The following is a 25,122-nucleotide window of genomic DNA, read 5'->3' as shown; positions in this document are numbered from 1 at the left end:
CGGGAGAGACAGAGAAGCCGGCGGCTCCCTTTGGCTTCTGCAGCCCGTGTCCCAGGACCTCGGGGGGGCGGAAGTGAGCCCTGGAGTGCGGGGCGGGGAGGGCGGTGTCGGAGTTGGTACCAAACCCGGTGAGTTCTGTTTTCAACTTGGGGAAGAAGGGCCGGGGCCGACGTTTCAGAACCCACAGAACTCGGCGGGGACAGAGGAGGAGCCCCCGGCCCTGCCCCGCGGCGGCGCCTGCTCCCCCTGGTGAGAGCCACGGCCTTCCCAGACCTGCGGGGACGGACGCGCACCCTCGCACCCGGCTGGGATGGAAGGGCGCTCCCGAGGGCGACCCGCAGCCTTCCTGCTCCGCCCGGCCGCGAGCGCTGGGCTCGGGGTCCCGCCCCGGACCCTCTCCCGGGCCCCGCCCCGCCCCGCCCCTCGGACTCAGGCCCCGCCCCCAAGATCCAGCCCCGCCCCCCTCGGACCCAGCCTCCGCCCCGCCCCTTCCCCAGGACAGATCGACGGGCCTGCCAGCCTCACCCTCAGGAGCTGACTTCATCCTGAGTGTTTCTTCATCTCTTGGTTGACAGTCGTTTCTGCCCGGGCACCCGAGAAGCCTGTCGGAGGCTCCAGCCCGGCAGGTGGGGGCCCCAGGCGCCGGCAGGCAGACCCCTGCCCCTTTGCACCGCGGAGGGGGTGCCCACCCCGGGGAGCCCGCCCCGCCCGGCCGCCCCCCCCCCCCCCCCCCCCGCGCAGGAGCAGGCCCACCGAGGCTGCGCGGTCACCGGGCGCGGGGTCCCCTGTTCGCCTGGGGCGCAGCCTGCGCGCTCCACCGCCCCCCACACCACCCGGTGGGTGCCACAGCTCTCGGGGCGCCCCCTCAGTCTCCCTTCCGCTCTTTTAGGTGAAACTAGTTTGAAACCTCATCCAGTGTTGTTGGGTGACTTTCACTTGGATCATGAACAAACCTTTAATAGTTCCTTTCATCCAGCACTTTGAAGTTCATGTTCGTTCAGAAGAATAGATGAGATTTTATTACAATTTCATAAGGATAATGCCCCAAGCCTTTCCTTGCTCCATGACAAATGCTGGAAGGAGCGTCTTTAAAGTGACAGGGCCGTGTTTTGACACACACCTTTGAAGCTCAGGTGCCAGCCCTCCAGCCCCCACTCAGTCACCCAGGGAGAATGCTTTCCAGGGACGCCTGACTGGTCCAGGACGTGGCCACCAGGGTCCGGCGGACTTTCCATGGCTGTAGGGTCTCCCTCGGGTGGTGGGGGGCTTCCAGGTGGCCAAGTGACTGGGTTTGGCAGCTCCCGAGCTGGCCATGGAATTCCTGAGGGATTCCCTGTCTGGCCTGCCCAGGGCGGGGGCAGCTCCTCCCAGTGAGGTGGCACTGGCCCCCGTGCATGCCAGGCGAGGTCCCCATGATTCCATCCCTTCCACCTGAGGGAGCCTGCCTCCCCCACCCCACCCCATGCCCTGGCACTGGGCCAAGGCCGCCTGGGGTCCAGGGCCACCTCTCGTGACAGCAGATGGTCAACCTGCCTTTGCCCAGTGGCCTGGGTCTGCTGCCCAGAGAGGGGGCTGCCCAGTCACTGTGGGTCCAGGTGGGCTGGGGGCAAGGTCACTCTTGGATGCCAAGGCTGGGCTCCCGTGGATGACTCAAGCTGCTGGTAGCGCCTGAGCCGGGCCAGGTCTGTGGGAGGTGAGCCGCTACTGAGCTCAACCAGGAGCCTGTGCAGCCGCTTCTGGCTCTTTCCAAGAGGTTACAAAACTCTTGAATTTGCCCCAGTTTGGGTGTAGGAGCCTCACACCACCACAGCTAATTAAATCCCAGGATGAAAACATGTTTTACTGCATTTCCTACTGAGCCTTACAAACCACAGGGAGTGTCGTGGGCTCGGGCCCACTCCACACCCCTGGGGTGGGGTGCCACCTGTTGCAGCAGCTCTCCGTCTCCCAGGCTCCCCTCCCCGACTCCTGAGGGGTGGGGTGGACACTGCCTGATGAGGTTGGTGGGCACGTCTTCTTGCCTTCGTCTGGGCAGTGCTTGGGACTCGGGAGCAGTGTGCTGAATTGGGGGTGTCTCCCTGATGTGTCCTAGACTCATGTCCCCCGAGGCTCTTCCTAGGGGGTCGCCTGAGACCCGGGCACAGTCGTGGTGCTGGGCCCTGGCCCCTGCTCGGTCATCAGTCTGGCTTGGAAGCTGGCTCTGCCCTTGGCTAGGCTGGGAATCCCGTCCATCATGGGCCTGCTGAGGTCCATCCGGGCCCAGAAGGCCTGGAGGCAGGTGGGGAGGGGGCAGCTCTGGGGATGGGATGGGGAGACTGGCCCAGGTCAGCAAACTACCCTGAGCCTCAGGGGTCCCTAAGAGGCAGGTGAATTAGGAGCCCCTGGGAGCTGGCAGAGGGGCCCAGCAGCCATCCCCAGCCCCTGCTGCCCCCCAAAGCCTCAGTGGGCCCAGCCCCGCTGCCCACCGCTCCAGCGCCCAGAGGGAGCCCCGTGGCCTGCACGCCGCCCTCCTGGCTGGGGTGGGACTTGGCTCCCTGCCTCCCCCAGGCCCCGCGGGAGGGCTGCTCGGCTCACCAGGGCCTGTGAAGCTCCAATAATGGTTTTAATTTGTTGAACGTGTGTTTTATCCCATAAATTAGTCACTGTTTTATTTAACAGAATCAAGATATCCACAAACAATAGGCGAGTTCCAACTTGAACATTTTAATAAGACAGAAAAAAGTATATATTTTCGTGTCTGTTACAAACATATTTATGTAAATAGCCTGTGGGCTGCGTTCCAGGAGGAAAGAGAGGGAAGGGCCTTCTGTGCTGGGTTAGAAAAGAGGCTTTTGTGGTGGGAATGACACCCAGCCCGGGGCTGGGAGCGGCTCCGAGCCAAGGCCCTGCGCGACCCCCACTTTACCTGGCTGCTGGTGCCGGAGCGTGGCCGGCTCCACAGGGGAGAGGAAAGGGCCAGACCCCAGCGGGCTCAGGGGCCTTCACTTCCTGGCTCCAGCTCGTCGGGAAGGTGGGTGCACAGGCTGCTCCTTGCAGTTGAGAGGACACAGTGGACCCCACCTGCCCCCTCCCCAAGACACTGTGCAGCCTCTGCCCCTGGTCAGCTCAGGGCAGCCTGGCAAGATGGTGGAGAGAACACGGGTCACTGTTAGAAGAGTGGCAAAGCAAAGGGGTGACACCCCAGCTCCAGGCCTAGCGGGGGCCTCCAGGGGCCCCTGGGCCTGGCGCTCCCTCCACCTGTGCCCCTGAGGGAGTCCCCCCCCCACCGTGATGCCAGTGCCCCAGCCCCAGGAATCGGCCCCCTCTGGCTCTGCCACCTCGGGTCCAGGCAGGAGCCGCGCCAGCATCCGGATCGGATCCGGGTACGCGCCGTTCCCAGCCTGGGCAGGTCCCTGCAGGAAGGAGGAAGGAGCCGAGGGAGGCGGCAGAGGGTGTCCCTGCCAAGCACCCGCCCGGTTGCCCCAGCTGGGAGAGGAGGGGGCTGGGTGCGGCGGGGGTCCCGGGGAGGCCCTCAAGCCTGTGCCGAAATCTTCCGTGCCAGCCAGCTCTGCTCGAGGGGTGGCCCTTGGGCTCTGTGCAGGGGTGCCAAGCAGGGCTGGGGGAGGGGGCCGGCCGAGCCCCCCACTCTGTCCTCGGCAACTCCGGCAAGCCTGGCCTGGTGCCCAGGGGCAAAACTGGTCTGTCTCCCCTTCCCTGCCGGGGCTGAAGGGCAACTGTCTCCTCTGTCCCTCCCTTCGTTGGCACACGGGGTAGGCCGTGTTTGTGCCAGGTCCTGGCTATGGGGTGATTTGAAAAATCAAAGATAACTTGATAGATTTTTTTTTTTCCAGTTTTTATTGAGTGAAAATGTCAAACCTTGCATCAGTCATGCAAAAAAAAAAAAAAAAAAAAAATCAAATAAATAAAACACATATATTAAATTTCTAATAGCACTAAATTCAAGTGGAAAAATATTCAGTTCTTAATAACGCAGGTGCCGAGGAGACCAGATTCAAGTAATCAGAGCACACACTGTTCAGTTCCGTTTTCACTTTCTGCATTTTTTTGTCTCAAAACCTCTCTATATATCTCTATATATCTATATATGTATATACATATAGATATATACACACATATGTGCATACATATTATTTTATATTTATATATATACACATACATAGTTATAAAACATTAAAAACAGCATTGGTGGATCAAGCATTGTTTTCCCCACAGAAAGAAAATAAAACAAAAATTACACATTAAAATTCAAAATGAGCTAGCAATGGCTTATAGTCCTAGTGTGCAATATGAAGGTACAAAAGGCTAGACTTCGCACTGTCGGCATCTTCTTTTCTCTTTTTCTGTTTGATTTTTGCTACATTGAAAAATGTTTTTTTTGTTTTTTTTTTTTCCTTTAGAGAACTCCTTCCACAGACGCCCTGTTGCGTGGGTCACAAAGTCTGGGCGAACGCTCAGCAGCAGCAGCACGTGGTGCCCACAGCGTGCAGGAGCTCTGGCCGGGCCTGCTTCCGAGCCCACCGTCCTCTCCGGGCATCAGGTACACTCGTCTGACCTCCCCCCCTCCCTGCTCCCTCTCCAGCTCAGATGGTCCTGGCTCTCTGGCTGTGGGCAGCCAAGAGGACAAAAGAAAGAAAGAAAGAAAACAAGTAAACCTCTGCCCACCCCTCTCTGCCCCCCGTTGGGTCGGGCTCCCCTTGGAGGGGGCTCTGGCTGACAGCTCACCCACCCCTGCTGGGCCTGTTTCCTCCCTGCTGGCCAGTCTCGGGGGGCCAACCTGGGATCAGCTGGTGGCCGGGGAGCGGAGAGAACGAGGGAAGGGGGTACTGGTCGCTGGGCCGCCTCCTGGCCCCTGTGGACCTCAGAGCCACTGGCCAGGTGGGGCCCCGCTCCCGGTTTCCATGGAAAAGGGAACCACATCCGGGCGGGGCACTAGCAAGGAAGCATCCCAAACAAAAGAATAATACAAACTGAAAATCCCCCTATAAAGCCACACGCATGCCCAAGAGAGAAAAACTCAAATGTTAAATTAACTACACACTTGTATTAACAGTAAGAGTCCTTTTTTTTCTTGTCTCTACAAAATTCAAGTTAAAAGTTGGAATCACGCAGCTCCCATCAGTGCTAGTGTGAAAACAGCCAGCCTCAAACTGTTAAGGCCTCGGAAACAAACGCTAAACAACATCCTGCAGGAGACATTGCACCAGTTCTCCAAGCTGGGGGCTGTCTGGAGGCCGGGCTGGGCTCTCACCACCCACCTGCCTTATTCATTTATTTATTTTTTTTAAATCTTTTTGTTCTATGTAGAATAACCTTTACAGGAAAAATACTGTACAACTTTTTTGTATTTTCCCCCCATTTTGAATATTAAAGCCCCAAACAATAGCATCCGTCCTGTCTGCACCCCCAACACCCCGCTGGCTACTTCTCCTTTTTTGGCCACAGCCTCGGTTTCCCTTTGGCGCCGGGAGTTGCTAAAGGAGACAAGTGGGGGCCCCCTCGTAGCGGAGCCCTCGGGGAGCACGCCCAGGCCCCGCTGTGCTCACTCCGCGCTTGCTTCGCGGTCCCCTGTAGTGTCGCCCGGGCCTTCCGCCCCGCCCTCCCCCTCGGGCCCGGCGGGAAGGTCCCAGCTGCGCTCCCCGGAGGCCCGGCCGGAGGCTGCGGGGCCGCCCGCCCCCGGCGCTTAGCGGTGGGGGGCCCGCTCCTGAGCAGCGAGGGATCCCGCGGGGGTGGGAGCGGGGGTGGGGCGGGCCGCGGGAGGGGCGCTCGCTCGGAGCAGCTGCCCGGGGGCCTGCGCCCCGCCTCGCCCCTGGGGTCCCCCGCTCCTCGTTCCCACCCCGGACAAGAGCACCTTCTATTTCCCTGAAGAAGATCCCCAAACTTCAGCTTTAGAAAAGGGGCGTTGGGCAGCCCCGGTCCTGGGCCGCGGCGCTGCGCGCGATCCGGGGGCGCCCCGGGAGCACCAGAGGGAGGCCGCGGGCCTCGGTCCTGAGACGGGGCCGGTTCCCCAAGCACCGGCGAGGCCGAAGCCCCGAGCCCTGAGCGCCCCCCGACGCCGGCCCGGAATCCGCAGGGACCTCTAGCTCTGTACAGAGGGAAGCTTTACATATAAATATCATTTCTTAAAAAATTAATAATAATAATAATATAATAAAGAGGCAAGATCCCGGGGGGCGGGCCTGGAAGAGCGGGTGGCGCCCGGTCCGCGGGCGCTCCTTTTCCCTAACGCTCGTGTCCCACAGCGAAGACGGCGCGGTGGCCGGTCCCCGGGCGGTGGGCGCGGTGGCCGGGTGGCCGGGGCGGCGGGGGTGCGCTCCGGGGGCGCCGCGTCCGTTCACAGGCACCCCGAGGCGCCCGCACGCGGGGCGGGCTACGGCGAGGCGGCGGCGGCGGCGCCTGGGGGCGCGGAGCCGGGGGCGGCGGGGCCAGGGGCCACCAGGTCTGGGGTCCGCGCGCCCGCGCCCCCCGCCTCGGCCACCGCCGCCTCGGGCAGCGACTCCTCCGAGTCGGTGCGCAGGTCCTCGTCCTCGTCCTCGTCGTCGTCCTCGTCGTCGTCGTCCTCGTCGTCGTCGTCCTCCTCGTCGTCCTCGTCGTCCTCCTCCTCGTTCAGCTCCAGCTCCTCCTCCTCGTCCTCCTGCGACGACTCCCCGGCGGGGCCGGGCGCGCCGGGGCCGGGGCGGGGCCGCGGGGGCGCGGGCGCGGCGTCGGGCGGGCCGGGGTCGCCCGCGTCGCCGAGCCCCAGGCCCAGGCCGGCGGCGGCCGTCTGCAGGAAGAGCAGCGAGGCGCCGGGATCGGCGCTCAGGCTGAGCGAGCCGTCCAGGCTGAGCGCGGCGGGCGTGGGGCCCTCGGCGCCGGGCGGCCCGGCGGGCGGCTCGCCGCGCTCCTGCTTCTCGTGCTTGCGCTTGTGCGAGTCCATCTGCGACATGCCCACGACCGTGTGGCGGCAGCCGGGGTAGGCGCAGTGGAAGTGCGAGCACTTGAGCCGGTACTTGCAGTCGGGCGCGGCGCAGTCGGCGCTGGAGCTGAACTGGCGGAAGCCCGCGGCGCTGATCACGTCCTGCTTGCCGTGGTGCTTGCGGTGCGCCGTGACCTTGGTGCTGTCAGTGCAGCGGAAGCGGCAGCGCAGGCAGTGGAAGTGCGTGCTGGTGCCCGAGAAGGGGCAGTCGGCGAAGTGGCAGCTGAGCGAGGCCTTGAAGCGCTTGAAGTCGTCCAGCACGAGGTTGTCCACGCGGTCGTGGTGCTGCGCGTGCTTGTACATGTGCGTGCGCCCGCAGAACTTGTAGCCGCAGTTCTCGCGCGTGCAGTGGTAGTGGGTGACCTTGAGCGAGAACTGGCAGGCCGCGTCCTTGCAGTCCTCGTAGAGGTCGAAGCGCCGGAAGCCCTCCAGCATCATGCCCTCGTCCAGCATCTTGCGGGAGGAGGCCGTCTTGCGCCGCTTGCCGAACGGCGACATATCCTCAATGATCCAGAAGCGCTTTTTGGCCCCTGAGGCTGTCGGCATGGAGATGGTGTTCCCTGGGGGAGGGTGGGGGGAGATCAGTGCAGAAGGGGTGCCCCCTGGGGAGCCCCTCGCAGGACCATGGGGACACAGGGCCCCTGATCCCAGCATGGTGGCCAGAGGGTGGCATGTGTGGGTAACTCCGTGGCTTCCTGAGCTCTGGGGACCTCTCTCCACTCATCCCCCACCCCGGAGAGACAGGGAGCCCCAAGGCTTCCCCTGGCGTCATCATGTCTGCACAAGACTGCACGGGGTCCGCCCTGGGGTGTCAGGCAGCTGGCTCTGGGGGGATGTGGCGGGGGCTGCTTCCTGGCCAGTTTGGGTGGGAAGTGAAGACACGTTCTGGCACTAATTGAAGCTGAAGGGGGAATCTAGGTCGGCAGAGCGTAATTACCCACATTGGACGGGGGCCAGGACGCCATCTCACGCCGGCCTCTAATGAGGGACAGGCCGGCTCCCGCTCCTGCTGGCTAACCAGTTCCGCCCGCCGCCCGCCCGCCTGCCACGGGGACCAGCCTGCTCGCAGCGGGATGCCAAGGGCCCTGGGGCTGTTTGGGGCAGCAATTCCCTGCCCTGAGGAGCACCTTCTTCTTCGTGGCTCCAGAAGGTTCTTTAAGGTGAGCCAGGAGAGCGGGGACAGCTGTGCTGAGGAGCCAGACACTCGAGAAGTCGGGCTCACCCAAGGACGGGTCCCCCCCGTGCCCTTCTTCCTGGCCACTGTCAGGGCTGCCCTGTGAAGGGGGCAGTTGTGCTGCCTTTACCCCCTTCCTGGGGGGGTTCCCATGGCTCCTGCAGCTCCAGGATCAGGGAAGACTAGCTTCCTGCTGGCTGCACGAGGGTCCTGGCACTCCCTGCCCCTCCCTCAGAAACCCAAAACCACCCAGAGAGGGCAGCTAGCACCCCCCAGGCTTCTCCCACACAGGCTGCCTGCTCGGCCCTCCTGGAGCCTGCCCGGGATGCTGGCCGCCATGGCCGCCCCCTCCACCCAACCCTGGAGGGCGAAGAGAAACGGCGGACGGTGATGGGGTGGGGGCACCCAGGCCGGGGCGCGGGAGGGGCTTGGGCCTGAAGTCCCAGGGCTCTGTCTGGCTATGGCGGTCACAGAGCTTGCCACAAAACTGACTTCCCTGAGGTGTGGACCCTCCACCCTGCTCACTGCCGTCCCCCAGGGCTGCACCAGGCCCGGGACTCAGGAGGAGCAAGAAGAAAGAATGAATGGAAGACGAGGCAGAGCTGGGGCTATGGCTACACACAAGGGGCAGGAGAGAGCAGACCCATCCTTGGGGGGCCCTGGAGATGGCAGCGGGAGACAGGGAGAGCCTCCTCCTGCTTGGCTTGGGGAGGAGAGGGATCAGGCTTGGGTCACAATCCTCCAAGCCTGGGCAGGACCCCAGCCCCACTGCATTTTCCCCTCCACCCAAACACCAGGTGAGCCCCTGAGAGCAGGGGTAGGCTCTGCCTTGCCCAGGGCCGAGGAAGGCATCTGGCAGGAATCTGGGGGCAGGGCTGGTTGCTGAGGCAAGCACACCCCCGGGGAACCCGGGCAGCAACGTCCTGGGCTGTGTCCCTCTGCCCTGCCCAGTGCTGAGCAGGTGCCACGAGAGCCGTCCTGGGCTAGGGACCAGGATGTCTGCTCTCGGGGGCTGCTTGGCTGGCTGGCAGTGACAAAGGGCTGGGTGGGCGACAGACACTGGTGAGCACGTATGTGTGAGTTACCTGCAGCGTCCTGAACTAGGGGGATGTCGCTTTTTACTGGAGAAAGAGTGGCAGTGCCGGGCGGGCAGCCGACGGGCTGGGCCAGGCCCCGATGCGCGCCGAGGGTGGCTCTGAGCAGAGAGTGTGAGAGACAGGACGGGGAGAGAAGGGAGGGCAGGGATGGCCGCAGCATGGCCGGGGGGAAGGACTGGGCCGGTGGGGGCAGCGGAGGGCCGGGGGCAGCCTCGTCACCAGCAGCAGGAGGAGGAAGAGGAGGAGGAGGAGGAGCCGGGCAGCCTGGAGAGGGTGGAGAGAAGCAGGGAAAAAAAAAAAAAAAAAAAAAGAAAACCAAAACAAAGAACAAACAAACAGAAAAGAACCAAAATGAGAAACCCAATGGCAGAAGCAAGTATGATATGAAAACAGGTGGACAGACGAGGGACAGAGAGACATGACAGAGAAGAGAGCGGATCAAATGGCGGAAGGAGGCAGTGAGGGGACAGAGGCCCTGGTGGGAAGCCGGGGGGAGCCTATGCAGAGCCCACACTCGGCGGGACCCCTGCGGAGGAGCCCAAGAGGGGCCGGGCCTGTGGCTGGAGGGAGGACAGGGGAGGCAGGCGGCCCAGCCCTCGGGACTTCCCCGGCTGAGGGGCTCCCCCGCATCCTTCCCTAAGTCTCAGAACTCAAGGGCATCTCCAGGGGAGAGGCTGCTGGGGCAGGACGTCGGGGGGCGGGCCGGACAGCGGGAGGTGACTCAGTGACCAGCCTGCCCTCCATTGAGGCCGCCTGACCACAAACCTGTCCCCAGATGGCCCGAGCAGGGCCGGACGTGCCCAGGCGCCCCTGCTCACCTGCGGCCGTGCTCTCGTTGCCCACGGGGGTGCTGGAGCAGCTCCGGTCCATGGTGGACGACTCTGAGGACACGGCCCCCGGGCTGCAGCCGGTGTAATCCATGTACTCGTCTGTCTCGGGGTCCACCAGGCTGGGGGCACCCTGAAAGCAAGTGGGGGTCCCTGAGGAAGCTGGGCTGGGGGCTGGGCTGTCCTCGAGGGGCATAGCCCTGGAGAGCGGTGACACGCCCTCCCCCCACATGGTGCCAGTGCAGCCCCGGGGCAGGGAGGGGCTGGCCGCCCGCGCAGGGCTCTCACCTGGGCTGGGGGCACTCGGTCGAAGTTCTTGCCCAGCATCCTGCGCATGTGCTTCCGGGCGTGGGAGGTCATCTGGTGCTTGAGCAGGAAGGAGAACTGGCAGCCCTCGCGGATGCAGTGGAAGTGGCTATTCACCTGGTTGTACTTGCACCCTGTGGACCCAGCGCCCGCTGTCAGCACCCAAGGGCCAATGCTCACGGGCACTGCTGGGGGGGCCTGGCACTGTCCCAGGCACGGTGGAATTGGGGCCCACGAGGCCAAGGGTGCCCGGGACAAGGCGTGTTCCCCAGTGGTACTAGGCCACCTCTGGCCTCGCATGGGGGCATGCAGCAATGGCAGGCTGGCCCCTGCCCCCAGCCCCACACATGGTGAGGCCCAAAGGCTCCAGCATCTGGCACCCTAACAGCCTCTGCCCTCTAGGACAGCTAGCTCTGGGCAAACCACGGGTCCCCAAATCTCCTGGGCTGGGGGTGGGGGCCCAGGGAGCCTCCTGCCCTTCTGGACGTTGTTCGGGTGGCTGCAGGCTGGCCTGCCCTGCCCCCACCCACCTCTGCTGGGCTCTGGCCTGGGGTACAAATAGAGCACGCGGGATTGAAACGGCACCACAAAGGGCAGGTGAGGGCCTGCCCGTCGCCATGGCACCCGGGCTGCCCAGGTGTCTCGTATCATCCGCCAGCTTTGTTTGGCCCCAGCTACCACAAAAACACCAAAAGTTGAGTAAATAACGGCAACTACAAAATATCTTGACATCTGTAAACTGAGCCCAGTACAACACAGGCCATCACGTGTTGATACCTGTTGCCATAGTTACCAGCCCTCTCCCCGGCCGTGAGTTCTTTTTTGAATTAATACTTGAAGGAAAGGTTGGTTTCCTTTCTTTTCCGACAGTTGACTTTCAGTGTCTCGCCCTTCGTCCCGTGGCAGGGCCGGTCCGCTGCAGGCAGTGCCCCCCACCTGCTCCCCGAGATCCTAGGCGTCCACCCTGCCTGCCTGACTCCCAGCTCCCATCCAGGATCCCGTCCCTTTTGGGGAGATCCCTGGGCTGACCCCACAGGAGGGGTGAGCTCTGTCCTCTGCCTGCTGGCCCTGAGCCCCCTCCCCACAGTCCACAGCGGCAGGTGCCCCCAGAGCAGGTCAGTGGGCAGCAGCCACATTAAGGCCACTGAGGCACCTGCTGCTGAGCGCAGGGCCATCTGAGGCCTCCTCTGCCTGTTCTCCTGGCCACCTACTTCCTGGGGCTCCCTGGGTCAGAGATGCTTTTGACTGGGCCCAGGGCAGGGGTCAAGGAGCCTCAACCATGGCCACAGCCACCATCCCCCTGCAAGGACAGAGCCGGTCACAGATGTGCTCCTCAGGCAGCACCTGCTGACCTGAATGAATGACCAACGACTGAGCTGGGACCATTTGATCAAAGCCATAGAAAGTCGGTCCAGGAACTCCTGGGACCTGCCTGCCATCCCTCTTGAAAAGAAAATGAAGAACCATGCTGAGCCCTGGATGCTCCTGAGGAGGGCCCGGGTGGTCTCGGAAGTGGCAATGGGGGGCTCTGGGCCACCCACACTATTTTCCTGGGCTTTTCAGGTTTTAACTGTTTTACAAGTCTGACAATACCTGGCCTGGGTGTCTGTGGCATCTTTAACAAAAGATGGGACCCAATGTGCAGGGGTAGGAGGGGGGTGCCAGGAGAGGGGGTTACCAGAAAAGCAGTGCCAGGGGAAGGGTGTATCAGAGGAGGGGGCTGCCAGGGGAGATGGCCCCCTGCCACCCACTGGCCAGTGCCCCACCTCGGCCATTACCTAGCCGACCGCACTCCTCACGCTTGGTGAAGTACTTGAAGCCGTTGGCTGCCCGCCGCTCGGCCTTCTCGTGCTTCTTGATGTGCCACGGCAGCTTGGTGGTGATGTTGGTCACGAAGCAGCAGCCGGTGCGGAGACAGTGGTAGTGGCCGCGCATCCGGAACTCGCAGTGCTGCGGGGAGGCGGTGTGGGGTCAGCAGGGGCGGCACCCTCCACGCGCTCAAGCGCCCATCTGCCCCAGGCCCCTGGGCTGGGTGGGCCCTTGGCACACGTGCTCTTCCGTGCTTGGAATCAGAAAACCTGGGCATGTAACGGCCTTTAATGTGTTTTGAAAGAAGCCGGTCCCCGCCGGGTGTGCTGCCGCCTGTCTGCTCCCACGCCCAGGGCAGACATCACCAATCTATCCCAGGACTCTCGCTCAGGCGCCTCGAGGCACTCCCCCGGCAGCCCCTGCCAGTCTGGGGAGGAGACCTCCCAGGTGACCCGGATCTGCCCTTTCTGTCTGCTGCATGGACAGTTCCATCCCTTTATCTGTCCAACAGGCCTATCTGAAATTCCAGGAGGGGCTGTGGGTGGTTCCAGGATGGACAAGGGCAGCCAGGTGCAGTCACCATCGAGGCTGAGGACGAAGTAACAGGCCTCACCACCTCGGCACAGCCTGGACCCCCGAGGGGCCCTGAGGGAGACGGTGTCCTGTCCAGAGTCGAGTGGTTTAAGAAATGACCTCGGCCAGAGCAGCCAGGAGCAGCCCCCAGGCCCCGGCCCCACCCACTGACCTGGTTGGGACAGAGGCACTGCAGCGAGTAGTACACGAACTGGTCTCGCACGTTCACCAGGTTGTTGTTGGGGTTGATGTGGTCCAGGCAGTGGGACTCGGCCTTGCCGGAGGTCTTGCAGACGTACTTGCAGTTCCCGAAGAGGCAGTGGAAGTGGAACTTGTTGGCATACTTGCAGTCCGTCGCAAGGCAAGGATCGCTGGAATGAAACCACAGCCAGAAGGTCACTGCCATTCCTGGAGCCCTCCCCTTGGCTGCCCTGACACGCACTCGCCTTGGGGATCTGCTCCCCGGTCACCAGCAGTGCGACTGAGAGGAGCAGCCCCAGGGCCACCCTCTTGCTTGACAGGATGTTTCAGCCGGAGGAGACTACAGATCCCAGCATGCATCCCTGACCTCTTTTTGGAGCGCTGCATGGTGCATCAGGGATTGCACTATGCAGGCTGCCCAGAGCATTGCATGCTGGGACATGTAGTTTCCACGGCCACACCTCAGGATTATAGATAAGGCTGCAGTAACTTCTGGGATGTGAGAACGAGGCACAGTGCTGCCAGCCCTTGGCAGAAGGCCAGGGAGGGCATGACTGGCATGGCCTGGGTGCCGGCCTGGACGTGACTGACAGGCTGGCAGATGGGTGGGCAGTGCTATCGGGACGTTCTGCTCCTGGGACCTTGGCAAATGGACGCATGTGCCTGGCATCAGGGCCCACTGAGGTGCACGGCTGCTGGGGCTCCCCGAGGTCAGCTCAGGGCAGCAGCACCCACTCAGAGAATCTCACAACCCAGCTAAGTGGTACAGGTTGGCAGGGACAAGCGGGAGGCTGGAAGGGACTGTGGCAGAGGCCCTGCCTCCAGAGCCCTGGCTCACAGGGTCAAGGGCGGGTAGCAGGCTCCAGCTACCTCTAGGAGGATCCGAGGCAGGGACGCCAACCAAGTCTGGGGAACTACGAGGACGGCAACTCGGGGGAGGTGAACAGGGGAGGGAAGCTGGGGGAGGGACGGAGAGGAGTGGGCTTCCTCGCATGTGGGGCCCAGCTCTGGGTGCTCAGAGAGGGAGGACAGCCGCCACTCATGAGATATACATTCGCATCCAATTTATTACTTTTATTGAGAACAGGAAGCTGCAGTGCACACGTTGCGATACAAAGTCACCGTTCTCACTGCCAGGGACCACCACCATCTATTAGGAGGGTCCCTTCCACCCCTGAGAGCTTGGACCCTTGCGCAGGGGGTGCAGGCCTGGAGGGGAAATAGCCCCCTCGCCCCCACTCATGACCTGTGGGCCCTGCAGAGACTGCAGCTGTTGGGCATGAGCCAGAGGTGGCCAGCGGGGAGGCCCAGAGGGGGACGGGCCCCTCGTGGGTGAGGCCCAGCGCTCCCCGACCAGGGCCGGTCCTTGCAGCACCCACCACTGGTCCCGCCTGGAGCAGCGGCCACTCCACCTCCACCACCCCAGCCCCGGCCAGCCTGCTCCGGGGACTGCCACTGCGGGAGCAGCAGCATCTTTGGCTGGAGGACACCGACCATGTCCCAGAGAGGCTGGGGACGGCCAGCGATAACTGCAGCGGGCGGCCGCCCTACTCCCGAGACACGCGGGGACGCAGGACTCCCGGGTCACCGAGGGACTCACTTCTCCTGGAACTGGAGGAATCCGGGTTTGACCTGGGGCTTGGCGTTCTCTAGAGAAGTCGTGGCCAAGGGCGAAGCGGGCAGGTGAGGCACTGACGCTGGGATCTGAGGCATCTGGGGTATGGCGGAAGCCAGCTGCTTCCAGGCGAGGAGGGTGGGGGTGCAGGGCACGGCGGCCAGGCTGGGAGTGGGCCCCTCCAGGGAGGAGGCCGCGGCCGCGGTCACGGGAGGAGCCGGAGGGGACGAGGGGGCCCCGGAAGGTTTGGTCTCAGCAGCTGCGGCCGGGAAGGACGGTAAGGAAGGTTCCATGCTCCCTTTCGGCGCTGCTCCCTCTGTCCGGAAGTGGAAACTGCGAGAGGCACAAACGTGGGTTTCAGGTGGGAGAGCCGCGAGGGCCCCAGGCAGGTGGGCCCTTCCCTGGCCGGGCAGGCCTCGGGGTGGGGGCCCTGTGGCCTGTGGACAACCTCATCACAAGCCACAGGGGCCAGTGTCCCCCCACGTCCCCAGCTTTAGGCCCCAGGGGCCTCCAGTGACCTCAGCGGGAGGAAGGACTTGGGAACAAATGGCTGTGTGCAGCGTGGGCTGCTGGCTCGACCCTAACTACATCCCCCGACTTCTGACCTTTCTGACGGGGGTCTGTCCCTCGCTCCTCCCTGCACAGGGCGGAGAGCAGGCCCTGCCTCCCGAAGCCCCTCCCTTCCAGAACCTTCTCTGAGGTTTCCTAGGTGCGACTCTAGTATTCAAAGGAGACTCTTCTGTGGACTAGCAGCTGGGATGCATAAGTAACTATGCCTTAAAGCTTGATCCAGGGCTTAGAAAGCAATGAAGATCTGTTTTAAATGTTTACAAATCCTGGCTTCAATTACAAGTGGGCTGTGAAGCCCGCCGCTTTTCAGCTCCACGTGTCTTACAAATTCACTTCATAATTTTTAGGTCAAAGAGACTCTAAAAACCTAATGTTGTCACCTAAGGTGACTGCCCCGGGGGTCAGAGTGGCGCCTCCCCAGCTGGGCTCCGCCTCTGTGCCGACAGCTGTAGCCGGAACCCAGGTGCAGGAGCAGCTGCTGCTCGGGGCCTCGGGGTGGGCCTGAGGACCCCGGCTGGGGGCTGAGCAGGTGAGAGGAGGCTGTGAAGCCCACCCTGGTAGGCAGCGTCTTCTGGTCTGGTGGGAGCCGTGTGGAGGCCGGTGGCTTGGAGGCCTGCCACCCCGCGCCCCCCAACCACCCGTCCCGAGCCAGGCTGGGATGGGTGCTCAGTTTGAACGCTGCCGCCCCAGGACCCCCACTCACTTGGCGTGCTTGATGGCCCCGTCCAGGGTGCTGAAAAGCGCGCCGCACTCCTCCACCACGCAGTGGAAGTGAGCCTTGTGGAGGAAGTCACACTGGGCGTCGCAGAAGTCCTTGGTGCCAAACCTGACCAGAGGAGCAGGTTAGAGACCCCTGGGGCTCCCTGGGGTTGGCAGTGGGCCGGGTGCCGGCTGCGAGATGGGTGGCGTGGCTGGCGGCCTGGCCCTCCCCCCGCCCCAGGCCGTGCCCCTCACCTGCGCAGGTACACCTTCCAGGGTTCTGACAGCTTCTCCTGAACCAGGGCCTTGACGGCTTTGCCCAGGAAGGGCGCGGACTCCACAGGGGGGCCTCCCTCTGCTTCCGTCTTGATGTTCAACAGGCTGCCGAGGCTGGGGTTGCCCTGAGACATCTGGGAGAGGAACGAGGGCCTCGCGTGACTGAGCTCCACGTGCTGGCAGCAGAGAGACCGGCCCGACCCCACTTGGCTCTAGCAACACAAGGGCCTTCTCCGAGGGGCGTTCACAGCCACTGGCCCCGGGGCTCCTGCCCTCCAAGCTGAGGTGGCGACCCAGGGAGCCCGCGCCGGCCCACCTCTCCCCAGACCTTGCAGCTCCCTGGTTATTTTCCTGCCAGAAGGGTTTCAAAAGATGTGCAATGGGGAGAGGGATGGGGGGACCCCTACAAATTCCTTGAGAACAAGAGAAGGCACACAGTGGAGGAGCAGGGAGGGCGGGAAAGCGGCTCAAGGGGTGAGATCAAGATGGCTTGCTCCTGGGAGGGGAGAAGTGGGAGATGGACGGGGTCAGGGGCAGCCAGAATGAGGGGGTGCAGGGAGCACGACCAAGGAAGGGGAAAGGAGGGAGAGCGAGCAGGAGAGCCGGAGGCGGCAGCAGCACTCCGGGGCCCAGAGGAGAGGGTGGCCTGAGGTGCCTTCCCCAGGGACCCAGCTGGGAACCCCCACCCCACCAGGCCCGGCCGAGGCCCGGCTCCCTCCTCCAGAGTCACTTGTGTACTGTAACCGAATTAATCTTGTTGCAGTCAAATTTATCATGTGAAGGGGGAAAATATATTTGAGATGATGTATAATTTACAAAGACCCTGCATTATTTAAAATAAATATTCTGGTGCAACCTGTCCGGAAGGCGTCCGAGACCATTACTCAACCAGAAAAGTGGCAATTGATGCTTGGCTCCCACTTTAGTCCCCGCCTCCCTTCACCCCTTTTTAAACAAACAAAACAAAATATATAAAATAAATAAATAAAATTAATAACTGAGCATGAAAGAAGTTAGAGGGCTCGGGAAAAGCTTTTGGAGCCCTCCATCTGAAGGGAAAAAAAAAGGTGTCAGAGGCTGGAATATATTTCTTTAGCCAGTTCATTAAATTAATTTGTAAGCAGTGGCTCTGAAATTATATCCGATGAAAAATGGCCTCAAAATTTAAATGGTACAAACTCATCTTATTAGAGGCAAAACATTAAAAAACAAACACATCCCCCCACTCCCCAGCCTTGCTTTAATTTCTCTGGGTGGGGGGACAGGGGGGGTGTGATGGATGGCTCTTACCTTATTCATAAGCGAGGATAAAAGAGATGAATTTGCTGGGACTGCGTGGCCATTTGATTCATTACTGGAACACACAAACCAAGGGGCTTTAGCTCCGAGGGACGTGGGACTGAGCCCGGACCCAGCCCTCCCGGCCCGGCCCAGGGCTGTGGCCCCCACTTGCTGCACCTGTCTGGGCAGGAGGACGACTCCTTGCTGGGAGGGTCGGCCCCAGCCCCTTTGGGGTCTGGCTCTGAGGGTGGCTCCCCCGCAGAGCCTCTGTTCTGGTTCCCAGGCCTGGGCCTTGGACCTGGGGGCCCAGAGCTGTGAACCCCCCCAGGCCCGAGCCTCTCCAGCCCCCGGCTCACCTGGGCACCTTCACGGTCAGGTCTAGACTGCGGTCTTGGGAGATCTCGTGGGGGCCTGGGGTGCCAGTGTTCTCGCCGGGATCCTGCTTCACCTGGGCTGGGGGAAACCTGGCTGGGGGGGCCTGATGCCCGCTTCCTAGAGAGGAGGAGAGGGAAGAGGACATCAGAGGGGCTGGGGGGCTTCACGTGGGCAGGCTCGGCCCTGGGGGAGGCCTGGCTGCTGGTCAACGACTCTCTCCACTGACATGATCGCCTGCGACGCTTACCCCAGCGTGGCAATTCTTCAAGTGATAATTATGGCAAAATTATGTCAAAGTTGTCCCAGCTCGGGGCCTCCTGGAGGAGGCGGGCAGGAGGCTGGGGAGGGGGCGAGCTGGGGGTGGGGGCCCTTCATCTTCTCCACCAACTGTCACCGTCCATTTGTGGGGCTGCTGCTTAGGCTTTTATTAAAGACCCTGTTAATGCTGAGGGAAAGTGGCAGATCTAGACTGGGCACTGCCCCCCTCTGCCAGTCCCCATCCCACTGTTGCCAGGGCGACGGCCCTGCCTCCCACGGAGCATGCCCAGGAGGGGCATCTGCTGTGTCAGGGCTATTGGAGCTGACGGCCAATCAGAGCAGCTCAAACTCGGGGACCTCGGCCGTCGGGCTGTCCTGGGCCGTGTCCAGGCCCCGCGTCCAGACCCTACGTCCAGGCCCCGCGTCCAGGCCCGCCAGGGAGGGGAAGGCTGAGCTGGGCGAGGAGGACGCAGGAGGCCAAGCCGGACAGAACCAAAAGAAGTTGCTGACAGCAACGCGTCCACGGAGACTTTCTCCTCAATCCCCAAGTGACTGAAATATTAATTTGCCCCAAGGCGCTACAGCTGACAGAGAGCTGTTTCACAGACAGCAAGTGGCATTTTATTAAAAAATAAAGGCAAATGGCCCCCCTTCCCTTCGCTTGACCTTTCTTTTGGGGAAAGGAGATTTTTCTAATGAAAATAAAGTACTTGACAGTGTGGCCACCGAGCCGAGTGGGACTGGGCCCTGAAACCAGACTGCAGGGCCCCTGGCTGGAGGGGCGTGGCCATGGCAGGCTGGGGGCGTGGCCATGGCAGGCTGGAGGGGCGTGGCCAGGGCCAGCTGCCCACCCCTCTCACCCAACCCGGGAAGGGAAGGTGGGCTACTCCAAGCTCCCACCTGAGACGAACAGCCCAGGGAAGGGAGTTTTTAGATCTCGGAAGTCCACATTCCAGCAGCTTCCCAAAGTCACTTGCCCCAGGTCCCCAGGGAAAGGGCCCTCATCCCTGCCAGGCCTGGCGGCCCTCTGGGAGGCCGGGGTGGAGCCTGGGCCGGGCCCTCAGGCTTGGCGTTTCCAGACAGTCTGGCCAGGCCGTGGAGCTGGCAGGTTCCAGAACCACACTGCTGGAGTTCGAGTCTCCCACTCTGCCCTTTCCTAGCCCTTTTTGGGGGATAAATAGTTCCCCTCACTGCTCCATCAGTGCCTGGGGATGGGGCCCTCCATCTTCCTCCCCACTGAGTACCCAGCACCCAGCTCTCTGCCCGGCTCCCGGAGAGCACCCCGCCACGAGCCACTCACAAACTTCAGTGGCTGTTGGAAGAATGAATGTAATGGGCACCCCCCAGAAGTGAGCTGAACGCTTCTCAGCATTCAACCAACACAGATTATCAAGATGAGTGAAACACAGGGAGAGGAGCAGTTAAACAGAGAAGATAGAAGCCAGAGAAAACAGCAGAAAAATTTTTAAAAGAACAGAAAAGTCAAATTATAGGAAGAAAGGAGGGAGGGAGGGAGGGAAAATGCCCCAAGAGTGAGCCAGGGGAAGGGCAGAAGACGTGAGCCCCTGGCTCCAGCTCTGCACAGTCCAATCCTGCAGACCCTGGCCAGGTGTGGTTATTTAAATTTAAATTAATCACAGTGAAAATTCAGGTCCTCAGTCACACTAGCCAGTTTCAAGCACTCAAAAGCCACATGTGGCCTGCGGCTGCCACAGAGAACAAGGCATTTCCGTCATCACAGAAAGTGCTGGTAGGCAGTGCCGACAGAAGGGCGGGCTGGGAAGGGCTCCTGCCCCTGGAGAGACGGGGAACTCTGGGGACGGGGACCAGGCAGCCTGCCCCTGCCGCTGGGCTGCACTGCGTCCCCTCCAGGTCGTCTATCTGCCCAGTGCCCCAGGGAAGCCTGGGGGGCTTCTGGGACTGCTCCCCATTAGAGACCGGACTTATGATGGAAGGCCCGGAAGACAGGGCAGCTACCCTGCACAGCCCAGGCACCCTGAAAAGCAGGGATTACTGCCCCCACTTTACAGACGAGGACACAGAAGCGACAGCTCCCTGGGTGAGAAGGTTAGAAAAAGCGCCCCAAGTAGGAAACCCATGGGATGGAGACGGAGGACAGGCAAAGAGGGGGCCGGGGGACAGGAGACCAGGGTGCGGCAGCTGGACGGACACCTCTTGCAACCACCGGCCCGCTCTGCTCTGCCACCTGCAGCCAGGGAGCCACCAGGGTCCACGAGGTGCTGCCTTCCCGGGCAGGGCCCAGCTGGCTCACCTGGGTCAAAGGTGGCAGAGGGCTTGAGGGCGGCCGCGGCCAGTCTGGCCATCATGGGTGAGATGAGGCCCTTGCTCGCGGATATCCTCTCCATGATGGAGGCGGGGGGTGCCGGGGTTGAGGTGGCCATTGCCGGGGCCGAGTCACCAGCTCCTGGGCCGGCCACAGCAGGCGTGTCAGGGGCAGCCGAGGCCACTGCCCCGGACGACACGGCGCCCAGGAGGCCGGGGGTGTTCACCGGCAGGGAAGTGCTGCCCCGGCCAGGGAGGAGGGGGTAGAAGGGTGCAGCGGTGGGGAGGCCCGAGTTGGAGAGGGCCAAGGCCAGGGGGAGGGAGCCGGGCAGGCTCTGGGCCAGCAACCCCGAGATCTTGCTGTTGGGGGGCTTGGTGGTGCTGGGCACGGCCTCGGCGGTGGCGGCCGCGGCGGCCAGGGAGGCGGACGACTGCTGGCTGGTGGGGGAGGCACTCAGGCTGGAATTTTTGCTGCTCAGGGCGGAGAAGTCGATGAGGTCGTCGTTGCTCGACTCCTCGTGCTCGGTGTCCTTGGCGCCCAGCAGCGCGGGGGGCAGCCCCAGCACGCCCGCGGAGCGGATGTGCCGGCGCTCGTGCTTCCGCTTGTGCGAGGTCATCTGGCTGGTGGAGGTGAAGGTGAAGCCGCAGCCGGCGCGGATGCAGTGGAAGTGGTTGGTGGCCTTGCTGTACACGCAGCCCTCGTACTTGCACTCCTCGTACTTGTAGAACTTCTTGAAACCGTCCTTGGCGTACGCGTCGTCCTTGATGTGGTAGCTCTTGTGCTTCTCGATGTCACACTTGTTCTTGAAGGTGAACGTGCAGCCGGGACGCCTGAACGGGACACCAGGAGCCTGTCGGGGGGCGCCCGGGGCCCCGGGGAGACCGCGCCCTGCCTCCCCCTGGGGGCTGGACGCCGCCGGCCGGAGACCAGAGCGGGGCCTCTGAGCAGCCCGCAGCTCCTGCTCCTGCTCCTCTGAAGGAGGCGGGGCCCGGAGTGGTCCCGGGGGGCCTGGCTCCCCGTCTCATCCCTCCCTGGCCTGGGAGCCTCCCCCGGCGGGGCCCGCCGCCCACCTGCAGTGGAAGTGGGTGGTTTTCTGCCCGTAGAACTGGCAGTCGGTCGTGCCGCAGTCCTCGGTGGCCCGGAAACGCTGGAAGCCGTCGTTGATGAGCTGAGTGTTCTTCTTGTGGAAGTTCTCGTGGGTCATCACGTCCGAGGTGCTCGTGTACACCTTGTTGCAGCCCACCTGGGTGGGCCAGAATGGCCGTCAGGGGAGCTAGGTCCAGGCACTGCTGGGTGCGGCTGGGGTCGCGGGGCCTCGGACCCCTGACCTCCCCTCTCGGGGGAGCTTTAGCACCCCGAAACATCCGGCCAGTGAGAATTCAGAAGGTCAACATGGGAACTGGAGTAGAGACCCTTTAACAAGCCCCCAGCTGTCAGGGGACAACCAGGACATGGCAGGGACTGGCCCTGCCTAGGCTGAGGGTCAGGCTATCTCCAGGGACCCCAGACCCTTAGGGCACAGGTGTAGGGGTCCCACCCGGTGGGTGCTCGGTTGTGGGTCCCATTCTGTGGTCTCACCTCTAAAGCCCCGAGGGGTTTAGAGGCCCGGCGGTCACCTTTAGCCCGGGAACTCGTGGAGTGGAGGGTTCCTGGGCAAGAGGCTCTCCCTCCCACCCCCCCAGCCGGGCCAAGGCAGCAACTTTGCCATATTGAGTAAAAAACGGTGGAATCTGAAAACTCCCGCAGGCTGTGCCGTGCCAGTGTCTGCACCATCTCAGAGCCCAGAGGGAGCCCCCCTCTGCTCCCGGCCCAGGTTGTTTCAAAGAGGCCATAACAACCCCCTGACAAATGCCCGGGGGGAGCCGCAACGGCTGCTATTCCCGAGCCCAAGTCGCTCTCCCTGGGCCTGACACCTTGAAAAAGCCCAGACTCTGCCCGGCATTAAAACAAAGAACTAAACAAAAACCTCAGGAATCACTTGCAATGCTGCTCTTGGTGTTAAAGCCTGAAAAATGTCTGTCTGTATAAACAGCTCACTGAATTTCACCCACACCAAGTATGGCCAAGGGGGAGGCCTCGCCCTGGCCCACCAGACACGGCCCGGGCCCGAGACCCAGGGGAGGCCGCCATGACTGCCCTGGGAGACAGGGAGGCTCCTGGTCAGCCAGGGCCCCTGCCCATCGGGCAGCCCAGCCTGGGGTGCAGGTGGGGGGCCCAGGCTGCAGAGGGCTTTGAGGTCCCAGGACTGCCCTGGGTCCGAGGAAGGCCCCCACTGCCTGTGGGGGTGGTGGAGGCACCCGCAGGTGGAGGTGGGAGCGGGGCGGCTACCTGCATGCAGTGGTAGTGGGTGCTCTTCCCGTTGAGGTGGCAGCCGTGGTAGTAGACGCTGCAGTCGTCCAGGGGGCTGAAGCGCATGAAGCCGTGCTGCAGGGAGTTGTCACGCTTCTTGTGCATGTTGTAGTGCCGGATCACATCCTGCTTACTGGTGAACCTCTGCGGGGAGAGGGCCCAGTTGACAGGAGGCTGTGCCCACAAATGGACAAGAACACTGGGGCCCGGTGCTTCCCAGGGCCCTCGGTTCTCCCTAGAGCTTGAGGTCGAGGCGGCCCAGACCACCCCAGAGCCCGTTCCCGGCCCACTGGATTTCGGAAGGAACAAATCCAGAGGCCCCAGAATGACAGCGCCTTCCCTGACCTCCTCCCCATGGCCGGGAGCTCCGTCCGGGAGCGCGGCTACTGAATCGGACCAGGGCTTGGGGGGCGGCAGCTCCTTTGGCCCTGGCAGGCGGCCGCACCCCAGTCTCCCACACTGGCTGTGCCCTCACCAGCAGGGTGGCTTTGCACACAGGACATAATCAATCTGAAGCTCATTTATAAAGCGGGGCAGTAACGTCAACCTGTTACGGTCAACATGAAGGTTAAACGAGGTGAGGGCTGCAGACTGGTTAGCACGGTCCTTGGTGGCTGACAGACGCTCAGCAGATGGGAGCCTGAATCACTGTCACCAAGACGCAGACACTCCAAGTCTAGTAGCTGCCTCGTGGCCAGGGGTCGGGGAACGCGGGCAGCCTGGCGGCCCCTCCGGGCTCTCTGCCTGCCCGAGGTGGGTGCAGGTGGCCCGGGCAGAACTGAGCACTGTCCCCCTCCTGGGAGGAGCCCCCACCCCGGGGCAGGAGGAGCTGGTGCCCGTACCTGGTAGTTGCACTCGGGGTCGAGGCAGTGGTAGTGCTCGCGGTACTGGTAGGCGCAGTGGATGTGGCCGCAGTGCTGGCTGCCCGAGAACCTGCAGGATGAAAGGGGGGTGGGCTCAGGCCTCTCCCTGGGGCGCAGCCCTAGGGTGCATCATCCAGGGCCCTCGGCCTGAGCAGCCACCTCCTCCGTGCCCCTGCCCCAAAGGAGTGGTGCTGGGCCCTGTGTGGGGACCCTGCGGACAGGTGGCCTGGGTGCCAGATGCTGGGTGGGCCTCTCCCTCCTGCAAAGGCCCAGGCAAGGGACGGACCCCCCTGAGCCGCAGGCCTGTCCTGGACGTGAGCTCAAGGTGAGCGAAGAGGCCTTGCCCCAAGGCAGGACAGCTCAGGGACACCCAGGGGTGGCCTGCTTTGCCGCAGTCGCTGCCTGCCTACCCCGCCCACCCAGGCCGGGCCCAGGTGCTGGGGACCCTGGTGGGGCCGGCCCAGGGCTCAGGGACTGAGAGGTACTAAGGAGCTCTCTCTGTCCGGGGCTTTTTCTGACACTTGAAACAGTCCAGAGTTATGAATTTTTAAAGCCCAGCATCTGTTTGGCTTCCCGCAATGGGGAGTGCTCCCAGCTGACTCCGGAGCCAGGAAGCCCGTGCTGCCTGCCACTGCCCGCCTCCCAGAAAACCCCGTTCCTTCTCCAGGCCCTGATCCTGCAGGACACGGTTCTCCCTGCCCCGGCGATGGCCAGCCCTGGGGAGAGCAGGCCGTGACCACCACGGAGAAGGTGGGCCGCTCAGCCCACTGTGTCCCTCCAACGATAACGTGAGGTTGCAGGAGAGAGAGAGAAAAAACCCAATGATAAGGGGGGAGAACCGCTTGCAAATAAATATTTAAGCTGAAGCTGCCAAAAGGGCCATCTGCTGAGGCACCAATAATGATGATGAAGATAATAAAGAGAAGATGGAGCAGAGCAAGGCTGACAAGGCGGAGGGAGTCAGGGGAGGGCGGGAAGGGACCGCCGCCCTGGGGGAGCAGCGGCACCACGGGCCCGGGCACTGCCCCTGCCAGGTGCTGCCCGACTGGGTGCTGGCAGTGGGTGGCCCTGTCGTGGGCAACTTGCTAAGGCGAAGGTTCTTCACCTGCTGCCGTTCACCACGTCAAGGGGCAGGTGGGCTCAGGATAAGTCAGGGAACTCCTAAGACAGCTGCTGCCACAGCCCTCCCAGCCCTGGCCCAGCTCTATGGGGGCCTGCGCCCACCCCGAGGCTCTGCGGGGAAGGAGGGCCCTGCCTGGGAAGCGGCTGCTGGAGGCCCCTCAGGCCCTGGGGCATGGCTGCCCTAGAGGAGCACTGAGATGGGGCAGAAGGCAGGGCCTCAGGGGGTCTTTCGGGGCTGGGGGGGTGGGGGTACCCTGGCACTAATGACTGCTGAGGGCACCCAGTCCGACAGACAACGGTCCCAGTCCCTGAGTGTCCCTGGCTCCCCGCTATCACCTTCTCTCCACAGCAGCCTCCTCCCCTCGGGGCCTACCTGGCAATATATTTCTGGTAAATGTTTACATCTTCAGTGACAGCTGGTTTATCTGTGGGCAATCCGTTCCTGGCGAGAGACAGAGGGCACAGCCGATTAGCGGACGGGGGGTGGCCTC

At 62.6% G+C, this 25,122-nt stretch overlaps 1 protein-coding gene across 5 annotated transcripts in view; it reads right to left on the bottom strand.

Annotated features, from left to right (window-relative positions):
* Positions 1-4,912: 4,912 nt before the first annotated feature.
* Positions 4,913-25,122, bottom strand: part of CASZ1 (castor zinc finger 1) — a 144,247-nt gene continuing 124,037 nt past the window's right edge. For 3 of the 5 annotated variants that reach the window (XM_037828544.1, XM_037828545.1, XM_037828541.1), the window contains 16 exons: positions 25,005-25,073; positions 23,489-23,579; positions 22,626-22,790; positions 21,368-21,540; positions 20,286-21,127; positions 17,737-17,872; positions 17,390-17,453; positions 16,079-16,233; positions 15,828-15,950; positions 14,540-14,887; positions 12,911-13,109; positions 12,135-12,306; positions 10,339-10,490; positions 10,042-10,183; positions 6,493-7,512; positions 4,913-6,383 (listed from right to left, as the gene is read on the bottom strand). In XM_037828544.1, coding sequence (XP_037684472.1) covers positions 6,220-6,383; positions 6,493-7,512; positions 10,042-10,183; positions 10,339-10,490; positions 12,135-12,306; positions 12,911-13,109; positions 14,540-14,887; positions 15,828-15,950; positions 16,079-16,233; positions 17,390-17,453; positions 17,737-17,872; positions 20,286-21,127; positions 21,368-21,540; positions 22,626-22,790; positions 23,489-23,579; positions 25,005-25,073 — 4,015 coding nt within the window. In that variant the 3' untranslated portion in view covers positions 4,913-6,219. Of the gene's footprint in view, positions 7,513-10,041; positions 10,184-10,338; positions 10,491-12,134; positions 12,307-12,910; positions 13,110-14,539; positions 14,888-15,827; positions 15,951-16,078; positions 16,234-17,389; positions 17,454-17,736; positions 17,873-20,285; positions 21,128-21,367; positions 21,541-22,625; positions 22,791-23,488; positions 23,580-25,004; positions 25,074-25,122 lie in introns of all 5 variants that reach the window. The other 2 variants (XM_037828543.1, XM_037828542.1) reach the window with 2 other exon arrangements.

This window comes from Choloepus didactylus, chromosome 2, assembly GCF_015220235.1.
Source record: "Choloepus didactylus isolate mChoDid1 chromosome 2, mChoDid1.pri, whole genome shotgun sequence".
Taxonomy (NCBI): Eukaryota; Metazoa; Chordata; class Mammalia; order Pilosa; family Megalonychidae; genus Choloepus; species Choloepus didactylus.
Note: the sequence above shows the minus strand (reverse complement) of the source record. Positions and strands in the feature narration are given on the sequence as shown.